The sequence below is a fragment of the Lepidochelys kempii genome, chromosome 6 (assembly GCF_965140265.1).
Source record: "Lepidochelys kempii isolate rLepKem1 chromosome 6, rLepKem1.hap2, whole genome shotgun sequence".
Taxonomy (NCBI): Eukaryota; Metazoa; Chordata; order Testudines; family Cheloniidae; genus Lepidochelys; species Lepidochelys kempii.
In genome coordinates this window covers 69,976,727-69,991,552 of record NC_133261.1, presented here as the reverse complement: position 1 = coordinate 69,991,552, position 14,826 = coordinate 69,976,727, and the positions used below count along the sequence as shown (strand labels likewise).

General features: G+C 46.0%; 1 protein-coding gene across 4 annotated transcripts in view; it reads right to left on the bottom strand.

The window, feature by feature from the left end:
• Positions 1-14,826, bottom strand: part of TTBK2 (tau tubulin kinase 2) — a 210,364-nt gene that overhangs the window by 7,782 nt on the left and 187,756 nt on the right. For all 4 annotated transcript variants that reach the window (XM_073348604.1, XM_073348603.1, XM_073348602.1 and 1 more), the window contains one exon: positions 119-1,407. In XM_073348604.1, coding sequence (XP_073204705.1) covers positions 119-1,407 — 1,289 coding nt within the window. The remainder of the gene's footprint in view (positions 1-118; positions 1,408-14,826) is intronic.

The window sequence follows — 14,826 nt, the reverse complement described above, 5'->3', positions numbered from 1 at the left end:
GTTTACAAATGACAGAAGTTTTGGACAATCACACCATGCATATTCTCACAATACTCTTTGCAAGCTAGCTCAAAGCTATTTTAAAATAAAATACGTATTTCTAGTTCGTCTGTATTACCTGGCTTCTACCCCAGGCCTAGTTGGTGGTTTTCCTGGGGGTGGACGAGGAAAGAATTGAGCTGAGGTTGAACTGGTGACTTGATCAGTTGTAGCCCAGGATACTGGCCTTGGAATCTTGCTCTTTCTGGACTGAGAACTATTTGGTGACAAAGAGCCATCCTCCGATTGTTTGCCCACATGAGAGTCCAGTGTCAATTTGGAAAAGGCAGATAAGACGTCATCCTCTGAAAACGGTACAGGAGCAGCAACCACTTTTTCCTCCAGTGACTTGTCAGAGGCACTGGAGAGATCACCAAGGAAAGACTTGAGCTGTCTCTTTTCCACGAGTAGCCTGACCAAATCTGTCTGATGGGCCTTCTTTAGGAGAAGCTTTTCCTTTGCTGAAACAGGAGAAGTGGACTCTGATGTCAAGTCTATTTCTTGTGCTAAAACTGGTATGCGACTTTGTCTGACTACAAAAGGTGACTTAACCAAGTCTTTCTTAGACTGATGAGAACTCTCATTCTCGGAAATACAATGGAACAGCTCTCCATTTCTGGGGGCACTTTTTTCTCTTTTGCCCTCCCGGTGAAAAAATGAAGTAAGGTCCATCTGGTGGCATTCCAAGTCTTCACTATGATCAATTTCTTCATTATCATGGAAACCATTTTCCTGCACTATTACTATTTGACTTTCCTGTCTATCATCAAAAAGGTCTATGACTCTTGATGGTGAAACCTCTGATGTCTCAGCTACTGCTGACTTCAGTACCTCATAGTTTGCATCTGAATTTGGCACCAGGCAGGAAGTCCTTGGCTGTGATTCATCTGCAGATTCAATAGTAGCTGGAGGTTTTCCTTCCACAAATTTTGAGCTCCCTTGTGGAGAAGAACTCTGCCCTTTGTGAGACATTTTTATGGCATCCTCAGAAACCACTGGAAGCCTTCCTTCTTCAGTTTCTAGAGCAAGATTTCCAGGTTCTTTTTCTTCCTCCCTACTGCTACATTGTTCAAATAGGTCCTTTTGGCCACAGTCTACGAGTCTGTCACATTCTTTGACGTGCCCTTCCCTATCAAGCACCTCATGGCTGATATGATTTAACTGAAGTACCAGATCTGTTCTGCTGGTACTAGTGGGAAGTGCATCCTCTGTCACTACCAATCCAGGCAAATTCTCCTTCGGAGAGGAAAATTCCACAGTGTGTTCCATAGGATGAGTGTCTCTATCCCTCTTCTCTAGCTGGTGGCCACAACGAAAGCTCTCAGAGGCAGACTGGGTGGATGCTACTGATGGTCTGGGTATTGTTATCTATATTGAAAAATTAAAGAAAAAATTAAAAAAGATAGGAATATCATCTTATACAGATGATATTCTTTAAAATGCAGACTTGATACTGTATGTTCAAAGTGTTATTCTTCCCATCAATCATTATGGTCATATTGGAAAAGTAACAGCTAATTTCATAAATGACATTTGATTTACAGAACTAGAAAATAAAATACTCTACCATCCTGGGACAGAATGTATGGCATGTGAAAACAAGCATTATCTCTGCTGAAAAGGTTACATTCACCAAGAACCCTGCTGGAGAACAGAGCCAGCCTAAGGAGTAAACTAAGTTTTGTTTGTTATTTTTATACAATTTTGCATATTTTTATAAAAGTTTTACACATTGAATTTCATAGTAAAAAGTAATCCTTTATAAGCTATACTATAAAAATTACAAGACCCTGCAGTCAGGGATGGAAGATGATTAATAGTATTTCATAGGCTAGGATTAAAGAAGTTAGATTTTTGGTCAAGGCAGCAGATAGTTCCCACTGAGTCACCATGGTGTATAGACCTATAGTCAGAGCTTGTAATATTCATCAGCAGTGGAAATGATTATGGAATGTGAGTCCGGCCACAAAAGCCTCCTGGATTCCCCTCTGCTGGAAGATGAGGCTGATGACAGTTGCCATGGAATCTGCAATTTTATATCATAGACCTCACTGGCACTTGCTGCAGAAATAGTCTGAAAGTGCTGGAGAGCTCAAAGGGCATACTTTTAGCATAATTAGCATAGTGACACCATTGGATGTTAAAATCAAACTCACCCATTAGGTCCCAGGAACACATTTTGCAGTTAATACTGGTGGTATTCAATCTACTTCCATAAAAACAAGCAAACTGGGATTTGATAGTGACATGTACCCTGTTGGGGAATCTGAATTCAACAGCTGCATGGAGACTCTCACTCCTTTTGTACATCCTTTTAATAGTCCCATGCAACAAACATCCATTATTATAGGGTCAAACTTACCTTCATCAAACACAAACATCCAACTGATGTTGTAAATTTATTCACAGGAAAAATATGAAACATTAGCCATGCTGCATCATGATACTGAAGTTACAGAAATTAATGTTATTTATGTTAAGGAAATTATTGCCACATCATACTGAGATTTATTACACTGATTTTCTAATGTGCCTCACTTTGGGGTCTTTGTTCCATATTTGGGCTTGAGGCTGGGTTGGGCAAGCTAGAAATACAAGGTCTGGCTCACAATGTGGTTTTTATACACCACTGGGTAGCTGGTCTCAGAGTAGCAGTGATTTGCAAAGCAGGTTCTTTGTAGTTCCACAGACAGCATGAGAGTCAACCATTTTTTCTGTTACTTTTAGGGCAGAAAAAATGGGGTTTTCACTGTGTGCAGTGGGAGAGAAAGCAGGAAATAGCCCAGCAAGGAAGGCACCCTAAGGATTCCCAAAGGGGACTGAATAAGCTGTATCTACTGTTCTTACAGAGGATTTGCCAGGATCAACGGAGCAAGGGAAAACCCATACTCAGATGCCTGGAGTCCTTCTGCAGCAAGAGGTAAACTTTGTTCTCATTTACCTGCTAATTTGCTTTCAGTGACTGGATCAATATGCACAGTCCTGAGTTTTTCTTGTTGACTGAATCAGAATGGAATGTTGACAACCAATCAACCCAAAGTTGAAACAGTACTCACTTCTTGGGAACAGTACTCACTTCTTCTCTTATCTTAGTTTTAGTCTTTAATATGAAAGAAACATTATCTCCGTTTTTGAGTGAGAAGTGTTTTTTTACTCCAGGATTCAAGAAAAAATCCAGGATCTTTCAGGTCAGAGGGGGGATTTGTGCTGTACTGATCCAATCTCAAAAAGCAAAGGGGAAGTGGGAATAAAATTTGCCTTTCCGTGACTGGGTCCACTACTGCACAGTTCTTGCATTTTAAACAACAATACCCTAGCAAGCACTCAGGGTGTAAAGGAAAAGGAACAAACGACATTAGGGTCAACATAATGAGACAATTCTTTCTCCCATTCCCTCTCTGTTAGAACTGCTAAATGTTTTATAGCTACACAATTCTCTCCTTGAATGGAAATATCATTCCTTGAGCTCATTAGCAAACCCACATGGCTCAAGTGCTCAGAGGGAAAGGAAACACTCTTTTTGTGATTCACTCCCATGAACCCAGGTCAAAAATGCCCATTGTCCCACTGATTCTCCTCAGAGCTTGGTCTTCAGACTTTATCCACATGTGCAAGTGATTTAAATAGCTGATCATGCAGAAGACTTTACTTAACAGGTCTGCTGCAACTTCAGACATAGATTTAATAAAATCCAAAGGAGCTTGTAATGGGGACTGGGCTTATCAGTGGTGCTGCATAGTTATTTGGTCCCTGGGTTCCACCTCTCCTCCATTTCCAGCATCCCTCACCAGCAATCACGCCAACACTGTAGAGGTCCACTTTTGGTAGGGTAGTGATTCAGCCATTCCACCTGGTCATCAGTTGAGTTCACCCCCTTCCGAGGTACCAGAGTCCAAAAAAATATATATAGTTCAACTTCCCCACAAAAGAAAGGGTCAACAGCCCATCTCCAAACCCCTGTGGGTGGCATGCCCTTGACACAGGGCTTACAATGTCTCTATCATCTCCTTCTCTCCAAGAGCAGGGGGAAGGATGGGAAGGAGTTTATGCCCCCTCCACGAAAAGGGTGGTTGGTAGGCGAGCCTGGGCTCTTCCTCTCCACTGGGCTCTGACTTAGAGCCCTGTGAGAGACAGTGATAGCAAAACACCCCAGAGTATTTCGGGGCTGCCTCCCAACGCCACTTCCTACCATTTGCTTCCTTGGTTCATGGTGTGGTCAAATGCCTTATCAATGATCCTCTAGAAGCTAGAGCAAAGGTTTCCCTAGTCTTAGGGAAAGCCAAGCCCTTCCTCATAGGGTCTGGGGTAGCTGTCACTGGCAGAACCTCTCTACAGCCAGGGCTCTAGCTTCATCCTTATTCAGGAGCTCATGAAATAGGTCTCTCCTCCTCCACCATCCTCCCCCTCTTTCTGAGTTGTCTGGCTCCCTTTTAAGGTCCTCCTATAGCTAGAGCAAGCTCTGCTGGTATGGCAGGGGTGAGTCATCTGGGCCAAGACCTGCTCCCTAACCCCTTCTGTCCCAGTGTGGGTCTTAAATACCCCATTGTAGAACCAATTAAAAAGCCAATTATCCAGAGGAAACCTTAGACCTATTAGATCAGATGAGACTATAAGGATGTGGAGGGAAGTATTTGTTAACATCACAGATGCAGGATATCCCTTTGGTCTCTAGTAGTCCCTTATTGTTCCCTTACACTGAGATGATGGCTCTGACCTCCAAGAAGTGGGTCACCTCTGAAGAAAATCATCCTTATTGGCTGAAGAAAGAGGAAGATGACATGCCACTACCCTTGGGGAGAGGAGGAAACTGGAGGAATATGAGAATATAACTCTGGGACACGATGGACAGAACACAACTCAGTGAGGAAATTCACAAGACAACCAATTGGAAATCCTTCCTCCTTACTGTCCATTCCCAGTGCCTGAGGTTTGATGAAAGCAGATTATCAGAAGCATTTATTACAAGTCCTTTACTGAGATCACAAAGGGCAACATGGATTTCTTAGGTCCATACTTCCTGGTTGATTTCTGGATGGAAAATAGTGACTCTTACCTGCAAAAGAGGGTTTAGGATTTCTTACACTGGGAAGCTAGGATTGAAAGAGAATCCTTATTATCTGAAAGTTCAGCGAGATTGGCATCTGAAATCTCATTAAAAATCTAGACCCCCTATGAAATAAAAAGAATGACTCACATCCTGATTTAGGAAGCTATAACTTCCCCCATAGTCTAATCCATAAGGCCCTGCAGGCTATTGAAGACAAGATAAGAATGTTAGCTGCTAGGTAGAGGGAATCATGGATCAAGTCTCTAAAGTTAACAACAACTTGGAAAAACAAACAAACAGAAAAAGCCTCTCTCACTTTTCAGGAAAAGGATGTTAAAAAAACCCCAAACCCAAAAAACTACCTCATCCTGCAGTACCTCTGACAACCAGCAGATGGGTATAAAATTGGTTCTACCAATATAAATTAGGTCGGTTCCACTGACAGGCATACGTTATACCAGCCTAAGCACAGTTATACCTATATAGCTGCTACATCTACACTGGTATAGCTATGCCAGTTAAAAACCTGCCCTACATCTAACCAATATATCCAGTGATGAGCTGCCAAAATCTTAACAACGGGTTCCCTCCTCACCCCACGAGGGGGTCGTTGCCCACCCCTGCCCCCCGGGACTCCTGCCCCATCCAACCCCGCAGCATTTCTTGACGCCCCCCCCCCCCCCAGGACCCCTGCCCCATCCACCCCCCTCCCCTGTCTGCCCCCAGAACCGGGCAGGAGGGTCTCGTGGGCCACTATAGTGGGTGCTCACCCCACCCCTAAGAGCCAGAGGCACCTGCCTGGAGGCAAGGTGGGGAGTCCTGGCTGTGCTTACCTGAGGCAGCTCCCAGGAAGCATCCGGCAGGTCCCTCTGGCTCCTAGGGGCGGGGGAGCATAGCTGGGGGGGGAGCAGGGGGAGCGGCCACTCCCCCCACTGATCACATCAAAAGTGGCACCTTAGGGGCAGACTCCCTGGGTGCTCCGGGACTGAAGCACCCACGGGGAAAAATTGGTCTGTCTGCCCTCCGCCCAGCCCCAGCTTACCTCTGCTCCGCCTCCTCCCCTGAACCCACCGCCCCGCTCTGCTTCTCCGGCCCCACTCCCCACCCCCGGCTTCCAGCGAATCAGCTATTCGGCGGGAAGCCAGGGAGGGCAGAGAAGCAGGCCGTGGCTTCCCACTCAGGCCGAGAGTGGCGGAGGTGAGCTGGGGCAGGGAGCGGTTCCCCTGCGCCCCCCCCCCAAGTTACCTGCTGCGGCACGGGTGGCCCTTCTCGCGCCACCCCCCAGCCCAGCTCACCTCAGCCTCCCTGGGCCTGAGCGGGAAGCTGCCGCTTGCTTCTCAGCCCACCCCAGCTTCCCGCGCAAACAGCTGATTCACAGGAAGCCTGGGGGGGCGGAGAAGCAGAGCGGGGCGGCGCGTTCAGGGGAGGAGGCGGAGCGGAGGTGAGCTGGGGCCGAGGGTGGAGCGGGGAGCTGCCGGTGGGTGCTCTGCACTCACCAAATTTTCCCCTTGGGTGCTCCAGGGCTGGAGCACCCATGGAGTCGGCACCTAAGGCGCCACTTTTGGCCGGTTAAATTTAGAAGCCCTTTTAGAACCAGGCCTTTGACTGTTTAATGCTCTTTGTTAGGCTGACCTGCAAACTCACTAGAAGTGGGACTCCTTTTAGAACCGGTCGTGCCTTGCGGAACAACTGGTTCTAAAAGGGCTTCTAAATTTAACAACCAGTTCTAGCGAACCAGCTCCAGCTCACCACTGAATATATCTATACCTGTAAACTTTGTAAGTGTGGACCATGCCTCAGTGGCAAAGTTAAGAATAGAATCCAGGAGTTCTGATTCCCAGTCTACTGTGCTAATCACTAGAAAATATTATCTACCTAATTATTATCATTACTGGCTTCTCTCTACAAACTCTATGATGCAGCAGACTGCTGTCTCAGTTCAGAAGTCCAGGGGCATTGATCAGCATCTCTTACAATTGCAAAAGTTTAAATATGTCTCAGAAAGCAATGCTGAGCAAACAAATGGTGAGATAAATAAGATATTCTCTTCCCCCCTCATTGAATTGTCAGAAATTAATTTGTTTCTGTTTTAGGCATAAATCCTTTAGCCTCCGACAGCACAATTTCTTACTTATACTAGATAGCATATAGTTCTCTCCAACTGAGATATGGAATGAGATTATTTGTTCTGTTTTTCATTTTTCCTTCCTAACATTCCATTCATTCACCATATTGCCCATTTCTTGAAGAAAAAACAATCCGAGTAGACAGAAGACATCCATTATGAAATCTTACCAACTCCACTCTCCTCCTTTTAAAACTTGGATAGGCTAAAATAAAATCTTATATCCTTGGGGTGAAATCCTCTCATCAAATCTGCATGGTGAACCTAAGCTGGGGGCTGTGGTTCCTTGGCCTCGTTGTCAAGATACTAGATCTGGAACTGCTGGTCTGAGTCCGAAAGGTTGTCTAGAATTGGCACTGTGCTATACAACAACAGAGCTACTGATACACCAAAAGATAAATCTGTGACCTTTCAACAACAGCTTCTTCTCTGAGATCACAGTGTCTGCTGCTACTGAAAGTGCAGGTCTGCTTTTGCCTGGGACAGCAGGATTCTTAGGGTATGTCAACACAGCAAAGAAAAACCTGTGTTAGGCCCATGCCAGCTGACTCGGACTTGTGTGGCTCGGCCTGCAGGGCTGTTTCATTGCTGTGTAGACTTCCAGGCTTGGGCAGGAGTCTGGGCTCTAGGGCCCTTTGGGGTGGGAGGGTTCCAGAACTTGGGCTCCAGCCCAAGCCCAGAAATCTACACACCAATGGAACAACAACCCAAGTTGGCTGGCATGGGCCAGCTGCAGATTTTTCTTTGCTGTGTAGACATATCCTTAGGAACATTGTGCCCAGATCTGTTGTTAATCTGCTCCTGATACCACTGTCAACACTTTCTCACATGTATGAAGCATCATCATATTACATACCTCTCTGTGGACATCTCATCTTGCTCCGTCATCAGTTTAGTTTACAACTCAAAAGTCCTCTCCAAGTTTTTAAACGCTTTCATGGATTCACTACAGCAAACTTCATGTATCTTCTCTCTCTCTCCTTCCTGCATCTTCTTCTCATCTAGTACTGACCCTCTGGCTCCTCACACTATCTGGCCACTTTTATTATAAGTCTCTATCTTCTGCCATCTAGAATAACTTCCCTATATCTCTCCATCTCATAGATGCTTCATCTTATATAATGTTCGGTTCCTTGCTTAGTACAAGGAGGTTACTTATCTGTAACTGGAGATTCTTCGAGATGTGTGGTCCCTATCTGTATTCTAGTGAGGGTTACGCATGCACACCATACACCCAGAGATAGAGAATTTGAAAGTAGTGTCCGTTGGTCCACGCATGCACCTTGGCTCGCCTCATGCCTGCGTCTGAGGTGATAAAGGGATGCATCGATGATGATCCTCTTGTCTCGGAAGGAAGGAAGGAAACCCCGATGCCTACATGACATGGATCTGTACACCACTGGAGGGATGACAGTATGTTAGCAGGGACTGTCAGCATGAAATCCATGGAGTGATGGTTTGGTGAGTAACCAGATTGGAGCCATGTCTGAAGGCAGCAAAGATGGAGGCATGCAAAAGGGGTCATGTATGTACACAAAGTCCTGTGGCCCCAGAGGCAAAAGCAAGTCCTTGCTGGTACATGAAGATTGTTCATGATGAAATCGCCTGGAACTTGTCTTTCGCTAAATAGGCCCATTCTGTGACCAAATTGATGGTAGGCCCTATGAAGTCCAGAGACTGTGTGGGATCTAGGATCAATTTCTCAATGTTGATGCTGACTCCGAGGGGTGAAAGAGGTTGAGCAACATGGAGGTTGATGCTTGGGCTTCTTGCCTGGACCATACGGCTAGAAGCCATCCTCAAGATATGGAAACACAAGGACTCCGTAACATCTGACATAGGCCGCTACAACAGAAAATCTCTGATGAAGACTTTGGGAGCAGTGGCTATTCCAAAGTTGAGCACCTGTACTGGAAATGGTGGATGCCCGCTGTGCATATCAGGAAACCACTGTGGGCCAGATGCATATTGATGTGAAAATAAATGTCCTTCATATTGAGAGCCTTAAACCATGTCCTTTTTCTAAGGATGGGATAATCAGTGCCAGTGTGACCATACCAAACTTGATCTTATGATTTAAGGACTGAGATGTCAGAGATTGGTCTCCACCCGCCTTTCTTCTTCGACATCAGGAAGTAAATTGAGTAAAACCCCCTTCCTTAGTATTCTGGGAGAACGTGTTCTACTGCTCCTCATTGTAATAAGGAGTTCACTTATTTAGTGAGGATGCTGTCATGAGAGTGCTCCCTGAAGAGGCACATGGAGGGGGGGGGGTCTTGGAAGAGGTACTGTGACAAATTCAATCTGTAGCCATGGCAGATGACGTTCAACACCCATTTGTCCCTTGTTATCACACTCCAAGTGTGGGAAAAGAGTGTTAAACAACCCCCAGATGGGATAGGACGGTCATCAGGGGGTAGGTGCAGCAGTTGGTGCCTCTTGGGTTTGCCTCAGAAATACTTCTTGGCTGGAGGTTGTATCTGTGATATCAAAGCCTATGAAAGGGGCCCCAGAGAGCAAGATCTGAGTCTTTTGGTGTTTCCTCAGGGGCTCACAATGTCTCTGAGGATAGAAATCAGGGGACCTGTAGCATTGAGTGGATGGTGAGCGGTGTAATTTGCACTTTGGAACAGAAGTGTAGGTGCCCAGCGAACGAAGGGTGGCTCTGGAGTCCTTGAGCGTATGCAGTTATTCATCCGTCTTTTGGTTAAAAAGATGGGATTCATTGAAAGGGAGGTCTTCAATAATGTTCTGCACCTCCCTCAGGAAACCAGAGGAATGGAGCCAAGACTCCCTACACATAATTATGGCCATAGCTATGGCCCTGGAAGAAGTATCTGCTGCATCCACTGCTGACTGGAGGACCATCCTGTCTACCAGCTTCCCTTCCTCAATAAGCTCCTGAAAATGAGCTTGGTCGTGTTGTGGCAGTAATCAGTAAAGTCCTCGAAATAACTGTAATTCAGGAAATTATATGGGGCTAATAATACCTGATAGTTCGCAATCCTGAATTGAAGGCTAGACCAGGAAAATACCTTGCATCCCAAAAGGTCCAAACACTTGCTCACCTTATCAGCTGGTGTCCATTGAGGCTGCTGCTGTTTGGCTCGTTCAGTTGCTGCCTGGACAACCAGGGAGTTTGGAGGAGGGTACAAAAACAGGAACGCAAAGAGGCACTAATTTTCTAATGTGCTGGAGGATGCTCCCCCTGCCTTCGCCCCGCACACCACTCAGACACCACCCCTTCCCCTAAGGGACCACCCCCACTCCGCCTCTTCCCACCCCCACTCCGCCCCTTCCCCTGAGTGCTCCCTGCCCTTGCTCCTCCCCGGCAGGGCCTCCTGCATGCCGGGGAACAACTGATTGGGGCGGGCAGGAGGCGCTGATCAATGGAGCTGCCGGTGGGCACGAGGCGCTGGGGGGTAGAGGGAGAGGAGCTGATTGTGGGGGATTGCTGGAGCATCCATGGAGTCAGTGCATATGGGAACTCAGACCCCTTGGCAGGAACATAGTAATGTTTGGCCCCATTGGGGGTCACTGTGCATGTGGCAAAGGTGTGTCATACTGTCCTGACAGGCTCCAGAACAGCGTCATTTGTTGGCAGTGCAAATCTGGCCAGTGATGAGGTATGGAGGATATCCAGAACCTTATGCTGGGTATCCTGGATCTCTTCCAGGGGAATTGGAGTTCCTCCGCAACTCTCTGCAACAGTTCCTGAAATTACCTGAAGTCATCCAGAGGAGAGAGGGATGCTGCAGTCACCGCTATGTCCGGAGATGAAGAGGGAAATCTCGATGGTTCTGGAGGCACCACCAGGACCAGACTAAGGGGTTCTTCCCCTAACAGTGGATCCCAGTGCCTGCTAGAAGGATCCCTTAGGGGGAGAGGCAGGTGAAGGTTCTCTCACAAACTGAGCCTGTTCTGCGGGAAGGGTATTAGGACCAGGGTCCCCAGAATGACCCTTCTGGCTCCTATGCATAGAGGCAGCCATGGGCCTCTGCTCTGCATGCTGCCCCCACCCCAAGTGCCTGTGGACGGGGCAGCGCACAGTAGAGCTGCCTGGCTGCACTTCCATGTAGGAGCTGGAGGGGGGACAAACCACTGCTTCTGGGAGCTGCTTGAGGTAAGCGCCGCCCGTAGCCTGCACCCCTGAGACACCCTCCCATGCCTCATCCCCTGCCCCAGCCCTCATCCCCCTCCCAAACTCCGAACCCCTCAGTCCCAGCCCAGAGCACCCTCCTACACCCCAAACCCCTCATCCCCAGCCCCACCCCAGAGCCTGCACCCCCAGCTGGAGCCCTCACCCCCCCTCCCCACACCCTATCCCCTCTGCCCTAGCCCAGAGCCCCATCCTGCACCCTGAACTCATTTCTGGCCCTACCCCGGAGCCTGCACCCCCAGCCAGAGCCCTCATCCCCTTCTGTACCCCAACCCCAATTTTGTGAGCATTCATGGCCCACCATACAATTTCCATACCCAGATGTGGCCCTCGGGCCAAAACGTTTTCCCACCCCTGTGGTATAGTCTCCACAATGTAGATGCAGCCTAGGTCTTTTGATTATTATCTAGTCAGAGTAGCATATCAACTGCAAGCCTAGGTGAGAACTACAACTGCCTAAAGATCACTAACTCCCACCAACAAATATTTCTCTGTTTTAAAAAACGAGGAAATTAAATGGCAAAAAACTTTGTTAACATGGAGTTAAGGTTGCCCAATGATAGCTCATGCCCTTCCACAACATCGAAGTTCAGCAGCTTAACTTCTGAAAACCAGGAAATTCAGAATTAAGATAAATGCCCACACAACCTTAATGCTGCCCTCTCTGAGCAATACACAATAGCCATAACACACACATTTGCACTTTGCCTTTTCACTTTAATAGACAGGTGCTACTTGTGCTTGCCCTAAGCTCAAACACTAAGCCTGGAGCTCCAGCACCATACTTGTAAAATTTACCACTTCAAACCCCTTTACAACCTCTTCACACTTGCACACAGGATTCCACCTGGCTATCCTTTCCCCTACCCATCGTTTAATCCACTGACTGCTCTCATGTCCCACCTTACTTCTGACAATACCCTTAGCAAGAAGACCCCGGTGCTCTGCTAGTGACACAAAGTACACAATTCTGTACTGAAATGATGCAGACTGGGAACCTCAAGGTACACATGTACATCTTTCTTTTGACAACACACATGGTGGGACTCAGACCCAGATCTTCCCATACCATAATCCAGAGGTTCTCAAACTTCATTGCACCACAACCCGCTTCTGACAACAATAATTACTACAAGACCCCAGGAGGGGTGACCTAGGCCTGAGCCCGCCGAAGCCCCGCCACCCCAGGTGGTGGGGGTTCCAAAGCCAAAGCCCCACTGCCCCAGGCTGGGGGGCTGAAGCAAAAGCCCAAGAGCTTCAGCCCCACACAGGGGGCCTGTAAACCTTAGCCCCACCACCCAGGGCTGAAGCCCTCGGGCTTTGGCTTTGGCCCTGGGCCCCAGCAAGTCTAAGCCAGCCCTGGCAACCCAATTAAAATGGGGTCGAAACCCATAGTTTGAGAACCGCTGCCATAATCACAGCTCTGTGAAGTTCCTCAAACTATCCCCAGATCTCCTTGTACCATAAACACACCTCTATCAACCTGTCCCACCTATTGCCTCCACTGTTCTCAACATCTACACTTAAAACACTGAAAGAAACTGGAGTGCATGCAGACAATTTCCCATGGCTCTTGCCAACTCCGGGGGGGCAGAGTTAAGGAAAGGCATGTGGTGTCACCAGGTAACCTTAACTCTGTATTTTTCACCATTGAAAATAGCACTGTCAACACTGCTGGTACAGTAGCTATGCTGGAATTGGCTGCTCCATCCCAGCTGCACGTCACTCCTCTGTTGAGATTCCAAATGCTGTGTCCCGTAAATTAATGACAGGTTTCAGAGTAGCAGCCGTGTTAGTCTGTATTCGCAAAAAGAAAAGGAGTACTTGTGGCACCTTCGAGACTAACAAATTTATCTGAGCATAAGCTTTCGTGAGCTACAGCTCACTTCATCGGATGCATCCGATGAAGTGAGCTGTAGCTCACGAAAGCTTATGCGCAAATAAATTTGTTAGTCTCGAAGGTGCCACAAGTACTCCTTTTCTTTTTCCGTAAGTTAATGTTACTCAGAGCAGAAGTAACTTTAAAGTGTAGGTTTATCTAGCCTCAGTCACATCTGTTTGGAGAGAGGAACATGCTATTCTAAGCAACTGATTTCTCCCTTCTGCCAGGTTACACCCTATTTCTGTATACCTCTATCTTACATAGAGGGATCACAGAGTGAGAGGAGGGAAGGATATAAAGTCAGAGTAAAGAGTGTTTGTGATAGCTCTGTATTTCCATATTTTCCAAAATATTGGGTGATAGAAGCTGCGGGGGGGACGGGTATTTTTATAGATTTACCTGAAGGTAAAATTTTCTGAGTTTACAGTTGTTGTGGTTTGAAAACAGCAATGTTCTTTTAAGGTGCTTTCCTCCTTTAATTATTGATACAAATGTACAATCTTAACTTGAGGTTAAGGAAGCTTTTGTTGTGCGACCTAACATAAATGCACTTTAAATGAAATGAAATGAGTAACTGCTTTTAGAGAATGTTTGTCACATCATTATAACAAGCGGTTAATGTGACTACATGAGATACTCACAAAATTAGAATCTTTTTCTGGAAAATGTATTAAAAATTATAGAATGGGTACAGCATTTATTTACTGTTAATGGAAAACTGTTGCATTTATAATAATAGTATTACAGGATCTCCTGCTGTCATAGAATGATGGTAAAAGTAGCCCAGGTATTGTAATATTTTTCTTGAGTGCAGTGGACATGTCTCTAAACATGCAAGACTAGGGTTTTACTTGACCCTAATTTCAAAAAGCCTGAAGAGATGGTATCCTAAGCTTCTTTCACCTTCAAAATTTCAACTCTCCATTTTCACCTCTATAGTCACCAAACTCCTTTCTCCTCATGGTTGCTTTCATCCTTCTGTAACAATGACTGAGGTGGAGACTATAATATAGCCAGAAGGATGGCCAAGTCATTGCTTTTCCTTCTAGAAAGTTAGAATCTACTGGCTTCATAAAACAAGATTTTGGATTCTGTTCCAAGGCCAACCGACAGGCAACTGCAGACCACACTTTTAGAAGCATATTTTATTCAGTGTTTCTAAATCTAGATTTTACAGAATAGCTAACAACTTCCAGTAAGATGTTACTTAGGTCCCAAAGGAAGGTTTTTCATAACTCTTACCTACATACTGTGCCTTTCTAATTAAGAAGCAACCCAAGTAAAATAAGACACTGAAAATTATAAAATAAGATATTTTAACTCAATCACACACAGAGGCTTTATAGCTGAAATAGAAGACACTGTCAATTTGAAATTAAAAGGTTTGCTTTACTTTAAATGAGAAATCATTGGTGCTAGTTTTCTTAAAACACATATTACTTATATAGCCGAATTTTTATCTTAAACAAGTTGAGTACTAATTGCAGTGAATGTGGAATGTATCTATATATAGTTTTTTCCTTAATTCCAAGATGGTTTCATTATATACAAAATATACCTCTGAAGTTAAGCAA